The sequence below is a fragment of the Suricata suricatta genome, chromosome 12, assembly GCF_006229205.1.
Source record: "Suricata suricatta isolate VVHF042 chromosome 12, meerkat_22Aug2017_6uvM2_HiC, whole genome shotgun sequence".
Lineage (NCBI taxonomy): Eukaryota > Metazoa > Chordata > Mammalia > Carnivora > Herpestidae > Suricata > Suricata suricatta.
In genome coordinates, this window is record NC_043711.1 from 4,530,766 (window position 1) to 4,539,667 (window position 8,902).

General features: G+C 49.7%; 1 protein-coding gene across 1 annotated transcript in view; it reads right to left on the reverse strand.

Moving 5' to 3' along the window:
* Positions 1 to 8,902, reverse strand: part of LOC115273441 (complement C3 alpha chain-like) — a 26,508-nt gene that overhangs the window by 4,290 nt on the left and 13,316 nt on the right. The window contains exons 13-22 of the mRNA XM_029916482.1: positions 8,306 to 8,533; positions 7,795 to 7,870; positions 7,362 to 7,521; positions 6,372 to 6,470; positions 3,677 to 3,833; positions 1,850 to 2,013; positions 655 to 813; positions 452 to 511; positions 261 to 351; positions 91 to 142 (exon numbers count right to left, since the gene is read on the reverse strand). Coding sequence (XP_029772342.1) covers positions 91 to 142; positions 261 to 351; positions 452 to 511; positions 655 to 813; positions 1,850 to 2,013; positions 3,677 to 3,833; positions 6,372 to 6,470; positions 7,362 to 7,521; positions 7,795 to 7,870; positions 8,306 to 8,533 — 1,246 coding nt within the window. The remainder of the gene's footprint in view (positions 1 to 90; positions 143 to 260; positions 352 to 451; positions 512 to 654; positions 814 to 1,849; positions 2,014 to 3,676; positions 3,834 to 6,371; positions 6,471 to 7,361; positions 7,522 to 7,794; positions 7,871 to 8,305; positions 8,534 to 8,902) is intronic.

The window sequence follows — 8,902 nt, forward strand, 5'->3', positions numbered from 1 at the left end:
TGCACTCTTAAGTGGATTAGGTACCACAGATGTTATTTGTGAGGAGTCCACTATAGACAGAGGAATGACCCCCAGTGATCCATCACTTACCTGGTGCAGATGTCAAGGATCATGGTGTTCAGGGCATCCTGAGGCCTCTTGACTAGAAGCACAGAGACAGAAAAATGGGAGGGGGTGTGTCCCTGGGTCCCCATTCAGGAAGGGGGGCTGACATGGAATGAGGTGGGAGAGGGTGACATGTAGGGTCTTCACTCTTTTACCATCTTCAGGAGCTTGTCGGAGAGTCACCCTGAGGTCAAACTTCTTGCAGGTCTGTTTGGCCTTGAGCTTGGCATAGTACGTTGTCACCACCTGGTGAGATAGCCCGGCGATGAAGTGTCAGACCATTTGAGATGATATGAAGAGGGGCTGGGAGAAGGTGGGCCAATGGGTTTATTCTCCTGTTCCTTACCGACAAGGTGCCTTGTCCTTTTCCTTGAGCTGTTACTACGAAATTCTCATTTTTCTCGGTCTGCAGGGAGCAGGGAGAGAGAAGAAAGGATGTTGGGAACCAAGCCTCTCCTTGGCTGCAACAGTCATCTGCCATATCTCTTGCCTCTGGGAAACCCTGGCTGGTGTGGAGGTTGAAACAGGGGTTTGACTAGGCAGGTATACCTTTGTTGACCGCTGGAGGCTAGCAGACTCCCAGAGGATGGTGTGCTTGATGGCAGAGCTGTGTCTGGGTAGGTCAATGGATACAACCAGGTTCAGGTCCTCATGGTCAGGAACATCTTTCTGGTATTGGGCCAAGGCTTGGAACACCATGAAGGTGGCCTAGAACCCATGAGAAAGAATGAGAGTGAGCCAAGTGAGTGAGAAAGTGGTTAGAACCCACTGGGGAAGGAAGAGACTTAGATCAGAGTGAGGGGGTACCAAATTGATAGCATAGGACCCCTCACCCCAGAGAGGGTGAGGATAAGATTAGGGGTTGTTAGACAGTGAGGGCATGTTCTTGATTCTCCAAGGGGCAGTGGCTTAGACAAGTGCTTGGACACACTAAGAACAAGTCTAGAATCCACTAGAAATTGCAGGCAAAGACTGAAACTCTAGCAAAACTGAGAGTGTGCCCAGTCCCGTCAGAGTGGGGTCGAAGACAAATGTTTGGAGTCACTGAGAATGTGTATAGATCCCATTTGTGAAAAAAGAATGAAGTTGGAGCCTGAGAACACTGAACATATGATCTAGAATCCAGAAGTGACACTGAGAATGTGACCACAGCTCTCCAGAGAGAAAGGGGGCTGAACTGGAGCATGAAGTCCATGGCCTAAAACTCACTTTCCATGGACAGAGAGGCTTGGATGATGTCCTAGAATGCCAAGAACATGGTCTAGAATCCAGAGTAATATGAATTAACACTGGGATCCTGGTGGAACTGAAAAATGTTCTAGAGCTCACAGAAAGATTTGAACTAACACTGGGAGCCAGGTACACCTGAGAACCTTGTCTAGAAGCCACAGGAATATGTGGACTAACTCTAGAAGTGCAGTGGAACTGAAAACATGGTCTAGAACCCACAGGAAGATATGAGCTAACACAATGAAAGATACGAGTTAACACTGGGAGCCTGATGGAACTGACAAGATGGTCATGATATGAGGATCCTCAGATCACAGCTTGGGCATTCTTTGTGTAGTCTAGAATCTGCCAGTGGGATCACAACTAAAAGAGCCTTATGCTCAACTCCATTCCAGCCACTCTGGATTGTGGGACAGAAGGGCTGCTCCTCTTGGTCTTAGCATCTTCTCTAGAGGCCAGGGGGAGGCCAGAGGAGGTAGACATTCAGGTGCCTGGGGGACATGGGGTCACTTGCCTGGGTGGAGCCATAGCCGCCTCCATAGTATCTCTGCTCATTGAGCCAGCTCACGACGGGATGTACAGAGTCAAAGTCTTTGAGCACCAGCAGGGCCAAGAGGGCATAGGATGTGGCCTCCATATTGTAGAGCCTCTTATCAGGCTCCTCCCAACTTCTCTTGTCTGCAGAAAGAACCCCCATCCCCCATACTCACTGTGCTGTCCAACGAAGAGATGGCACAGAGAAAACTTAGAAAAAGACTCACGCTAGACTTCTTAGTATTCACATGTCCTGACTGACATCCAAGGCCCTCACTCTGCTGGCTCCTGCCTCACTCTCTTCTTTCATTAACCTTCACTCCTCCATTTCAGTTCTCAATGTAGCCCCGCTGATCTATATGAGATTCCCTAAACTTTCATGTTCATTCTTACTTCCTGGGCCTTTTCAAATTCTGCACCCACTACTTGGAGCACCTTTTCTCCATCTATTCCTGGTTAACCCCATCCTGTACAATGCAGCTTCAATGGCACTCCAAGAGTGGGCGAGGCCCTCCCTCTCTCTCTCAAAACATCCTGTGCTGTCCTGTCCCAGCCCTATGATGCTCTGTAGCAACATATTAACTCATTCCTTTCCTCAACTGGCGTGTGAGCCCTGATGGCAGGGGCTGTGCTGTAGTCACTGTGATGTCCCCAGCTCCCAAGAAAGCTCTTTTGGCAGAGATTGTCACAAAAAGCATTCCTTTCTCTTGGGTGCCTGGGTGGCTCAGTCCATTGAGTGTCCGACTATGGCTCACGTCATGATCTCAAGGTCCATGAGTTTGAGCCCCACATCAGGCTGTCTGTTTACAGCACAGAGCCCGCTTTGGATCCTCTGTGTCCCTCTCTCTCTTCCCCTCCCATGCTTGGGCTCTCTCCTTCAAAAATAAATAAGCATTAAAAAAACTGCTCTCTCATATCCTGGGCACAGAGTAGGACTACATCTCCCACATCTTTGCAGGCAGATATGGCTGCATGACTGAGCTCTGGATGATGGAATGGACACTGGCAGTGTTAGGGGCCCTTTCCATGCCTGGTCTACCTCCATTGCACAATCCACCTGACTCTTTTGCCTTCTGCTTAAATGGAGTGGATACCTAGGATCCCACGGTGGCAGAGCCATGAAGAGAAAGTGGTCAGGATCCTTGCATGAATGTCTGGAGGAGAGCTGTCCACCAACAACAAACTTCCATTGTGCTAATCCACCTGAGTCTATGTGTTACCTGACATATGTTACATCAGCGAGTGGTGCAACCCTGATGCAGTATATTCACCTGACCAAAGGATTAAGTGCTCCTATGTGTTAGGCACTGGGATAAATTCTTTATGGCATTATCTTATTTAATCCTAATTACCCTTGTGAAAATGATGACATCAGTGATAGAGCCCTCAATCTATGCTAGACTTTCTCCCTACATTACTCTTTCAATCTTCTCAACCACCTATGATGTAAATATCATCTTCAGAGGAGGTCCAGGAGGGCCAGTGACACAAAGTCACACAGTGAGAATGTGGCAGAGGGGGATTTGAATTTGAATCTCTCTGACATCAGAGCCCATTCTTTCTCTGTGTCATAGCAAGAGCTCAACATACACTTGTTGTATGAATGATGCTACCTTCTTGGGTAGCTCACAGGGAGGACTTCTCACACCTCAGAGCCATTCCCCAAGCAGGACCTAGCACAACTTACTCCAGCTCAACTTGAAGCTGCCCATCCCAGCGCAGCTTAGAGCCACACATGCCAGCTCAAGATGACCACCCCCAAACCCTGGCCATGCATTCCTCTTTACCTCGCCAGGCTGCCCCTCACCTTTGGCTGTGCTCAGAAATTTTGTGAGGAGGTCATTTTTCAGCCTGCCTGATTGGGCCAGGGCATAGCCAGCAATGGCCACAGAATATGGTCTCCTGAGGTTCCTGTAGTGGGCTTCAAGATAATCTCCTGCCCTATTGATGCTGCGCTCCAGGCTCTGTAAAAAAGAAGATTGGGTTCTCTGGTAAGGTGGATATTGCTGCCACAGAGAACTGGTAAGGATCACACAAATGTCAATTCCTGGGTCCAAGTTTGCTTCCTGTCCTTAGAATATAATTGTTTAGAATCTGTTTAATAAAATTTGGGGGGAGTGGTTTCCAGACATTTTAGTCTCTGTGAACTGCCTGGTTTCAGGGTAAATCTGATGGTCCTGGGATAGTATATGTAGCCGGTGGTGTGATGGTAACAGTTTAAACACCATCTCTCCACTGTGTGTATGGAGGCGGGGGTCTGTTTTATGGCCTGCCAATTGCTGTGGTGTAAATGCTCCCACTGGGGCCAATTTCAAGCGACCAGCATAATGGCCCTGAACATGGAGTGGAGAATAGATGTGGCAGACAGGCACTCATGAGCTAGTATGAGCCAGCTTCAGTAACTCACTGGAAATCCCATTGATCTAATCATCAGCTTCATAGCTAACACTTACTAAATGGCATAATCAGTGAACTTCAGGATCCTGTGGTGTAGGCATTATTTTCATCATCACCTCTACTGCACAATGAGAATATTGAGACCCAGAGGGATGGGGGATGGAGAAATACATGGTTTGTAGTGTTTGAGGACTTTCTTGATGTAAATATTACCACGGCCAATTTCAAACTATACGTAGTTAATGAATGCAGAGTTGGGAGGAGGTGGGCAGTAGCACAGTAGACAGCATTTCCACCATATAGGTATGTGAATATCCTCGAGATGGATAGATTTGTCATAGATAAGGAGGGAAAGCAATAAAACAATTAGGGATTGATGAATTTTGTGTTTATTACCTTTCCATTTGATGCTTAATGCTTAGTCTAAAGTCAGTTTCCGCAATTTAACTGAAAAGAATCTTAACACCTAACTTGTGAAAGTGCAGAACATTTAACAGTTGGCTTTCACAGACTGATACCAGCACACTCTTTGAGGCTGGAGCTCCGGGACAGTGGGATCATGACCTGAGCCGAATTCAGATTCTCAACCGACTGAGCCACCCAGGCACCCTGATTCCAGCACACTATGGATTTGCGCCCCAGCAATCTGGTTCTATAGTCTAGAGTGATAGAGATGTGATAGGGCACCCTCCCGAAGGAGTAATTAAAAAAAACCCTCAAGGCAAACTAGCTATAAGAGTACATGACATCCCTCTCAATCTTTTTAAATAAGATCACTTATTCAGACTGCATGTTTGTATGTTACCATATATGGGAGACAAAGAAAAAATTATGTAAACAATATGCCTCTTGGAGTTAGAGGCTAATATATTAGAGTATAAACTCAACTGAGCCATCCTGGCACGAATAAAGTTGCTTCCTGGAAAGAAAAACCTATATGTCACAACTCTCTCTGCTACAATCCGGCTACAGTGTAGCCATTTTGTTGAAGAATAGGTTGTTGTCTTGTAGCAGAAATTAATCCTTCTCCCGACCCCCCCCCCATTTACAGTGGCCTGTCCTCCATCTACTCTTAACTTTTGCAGATACGTCTGTCTTTCATTCATCTCACCACAGTGGAAGCAGCCATATTTACCCAGGAAGACCTACTTCCTGGCCTCAGCTGATTGGCCCATGTATGATCACCTGACCCTGGGAGGGCCAATCAGAATCTCCCATGTGAATCTGAAAGCTCTGGCTTTGGTCGGCCTATTTCCCCAAAGAAGGCAGCCATATTCTGCCAGGAGGCTGAGTGGCAGGGAGAGAGCAATTATTGGACCCGGAATGGGCTGTGTCCCTCTCCGGCCTTAAAGGTAACAATCCCCTCCCCTCTATCTTGAGTCCATTGAAGGGAGGGGCAGCTAGCTGAAGGTAAGACCCTGGGGTCCCCAGCTTCACAAGCTAAAGGTCAAACAAACCATTCTCAAACCCCAGGACGTAGCAGAGGGAGCAAGCACAGTGACTCTCAGGAGCCCGATTCCTAAGCTTCTCTGTCTCAGAACCAGAACCAGAGAAAAGAGAGATGGCCATGAGCCAGTATTTATAATCGTTTCCTTTTTGGGGTCATGGGCCCTTCGAAATTTTCCTAAAAATCTCCTGAACTAAGAAAACAGTTTTGATGTGTTTTGGGGTCTGGGTTGTGCCTTTTCTTCAGGGAAGCAGCAAGGTACAATGCACTGATCATGTAGCAGTGATGGGGAAGCTGGCTGGGGGATTTTTATTGAAATTGGCTGAAAGTCTCTGGACAGGGTAAAGCAGGCAGAAGGCACCCATTTTTGATCTCCTTGTGTCTCAGTTTTCTGAGGGATGTGTAACTTGGGGATAATAAAAATACCTACCTGTTGGGTTCTTACAAGGATTATAGGACTCAACATGTGCAAGTCTTAGATGAGCATCTTAGTTGACACTCAAAACATGCTGCGAATTATTATGGTATTCTGGGTATTATCCCACATTGGTGGCTGTTATTGCACTGGGAGGACTGGGAATCCCCGAATGCACATCTTACCTGTCAAGGTGGGTGTACACTGGGGAGGGGAGGGGCGGAGAGGGTGGCGGACACTTACGTTGACCTGATCACTGCACAAATCTTTAGACTCTTGGAGCGCAATGAGAACAAAGGCTGTGAGGGACACATCCTTCTCCTCATTCTCCCGGAAGCCCCCCTAGAACAGGAAGCAGGAAACAAGGATAGTATCACCAGTGTGTCCCCCAAAGCTGACCAGTCCCCCTGTAGGGGCGAGTCTCTCCTCAGGGTCTCCCTAGGTGGGCCACACTCTTCAGTATTCATTCACTCAGCAGTTGTAGCTGGTGCTGTGGATAAGATGGTGGGCGAGAACCAGACACCAGAACCCAATCCCCACCGTGCTCCCCATCTAGCAGGGGAGCCACACATGAACCAGTGGGCTCCCCAGTAGACACATCATTACAGATGGTTGAGTGCTGTGCAGGAGGAGAGGTGGATGTGGCAGTGAGAATGGACAGTGGGAGTGTGACTCAGTTGGGGACATCAGGAGAGATTCCATGGGGGATTACAGGGACTGTCCTGCCAGTCAGTGAGAACAGCAGGTGCAAAGTCCTTTTGACAGGACAGAGCAAGGCTCCTATCAGTGCGGATGGTGTGTGCATGGGGGCAGGGGGACGGTGTGAGACTGGAAGTGTGAAAGGTCAGGTAAGGCAGCGACTCTCCACCTTGTGCATGCGTCAGCATCACGTGGTGGGGCAGGGGGGCCTGTAGCAACTGTGATTCCTGGGCCCTCCTCCTGAAGTTTCTGATTCCTTGCATCTGGAGTCTGGCTTGAGAACAAGCATTTCTAACAAGTTAGAGGTTGATACTGATGCTGCTGGCCTGGGAACCACATTTGGAGAAACACAGCTGTGAGGGGTTCTATATTTTCAGAGTGAAAGGGCAGGGACTTCAGGCTGCACTAGATTCTGAAGGTCTCTGGTCTGTAATGGGAAGGTGATATTATCAGGGTAAGGGGTAGCCTTTCTCTGCTCTATCCTGTGACTCCAGGCACCCCTTCCCCAGCGTGCCCTTAACCCATGCTTCTTACAGTCATTTCCTGTTGAATTACAGTCCCATCTTCCTGGAAGGCCCCGTTGCTCTTCTGTGTAACCAGAATCAGCCATTTGACAGCCCCGCAGAGGATCTTGGATTCGATGGTTATGATGTTCACCGCCAGAGAGAAGACCTTGACCACGTAGGCTGTCAACCTGTGGGCAGGCACAATGTGTGGGCCTCCTGGATCCAAGATGGTCATTCCAGTCAACCAATGAGCAGAGAGGGGCGGGGCCTACCAGGCTTGCCCAGCTTCCCCACCCAAGTCAGGTGCCAGACTAGCCACAGGGGGCACTGAATTCTGCTGGCCACTTGGCAGCTCATGGTCGGTTCCTTGTCTCTGAGAGAGAAGATCACAGAGCTGTTTGGGAGAGACACCCTGAAAACTCCCCAGGCTTCCCTGTTTGGTGGGGCTCCAAACAGCTCACCAGGTGCTGGGCTTCCGATTCAGGAAGGTCGCAAAAGCCCCGATGTCCTGTCTGTAGGCCAGCTGCCTGGTGTACCCTGCAGGGAAGACAGAAGTGTATCCAGAGGAGCCTGGGCTGAGTTCAGGGTGTGGGCCAGCCAGGGGAGGGGTTCAGGGGACAAGGATTCTCTGAGGGGCCAGACAGGGGTCCGGAGAGGAAAGAGGGGCCTCAGGGCACGTCAGGGAAATCTGGAGGGGGAGGGGAGGGAGGTCTCAGAGCAGAGGGGTTCAGAGAGGGGAAGGTTCTCAAGGGGGTTCAGAGCAATGGGGCCTTAATAGCAGATGGAGGTCTGGAGGCCTCAGAGGGGCCCAGGGTCTCAGAGAGGGCAAAGGTCAGGGGAGGTCTTTGAAAAGAGGGATCCAGAAAGGGGAGGTGCTACGGGGAAGGGGGTGGCCTGGATAGAGACTGGGTCTCAGGGAGGACCCTGTCCTGGGAGGTGGTGGGAGCAGGGAGGTTCTGAACGTGGGTGCACCCCTTTGGATGAGCTGCAAGGCTTCCTGTCGCTTTGTGAGGCCCAGCTTCTCCCACTGGCCCGTTTGGTCCAGGTAATGCACGGCGATGACAGTGGGCGTCATTCCTATCATGTTCTGCTCGCCGGAGCCTGAGGGGGTCACGATGAGGTGCTTCAGTCGTTCCCCATCGATGGCGTCATCTATGAATCTGGCCGCCGGGGTCCCTGCCACCAGGAGGGAAGACAGCGCTCAAACAACTGACCCAGTGGGGTGCGATGAGGAGGGTCAGGGCTGTCCCCAGCGATCCCACACTCCAAGTAACCAGTGCCAAAAAGGCCAGGGGCAGTTGGTGGCTGAGAGGACTGGATGGAAGGGGAGTCTCCTGTTGAGTGTAGGAGGCTGGGATGGGAGGGTGTCTACATTTATGGAAAGGGGGGCGACATAGAGCTCTGATCCCTGAGCCTCTTGTTACACTTGTGGAACATTAATTCAAGAAACAATCCTCATGGTTACTTAGATCATGCATAAGGCTATTGCCAGGCGCTGTTCTAGAGAGCGTCATACAGTATCTCATCTAATCCTCTCAACACCCCTTTGATGTAGGTACTAGCATTCAC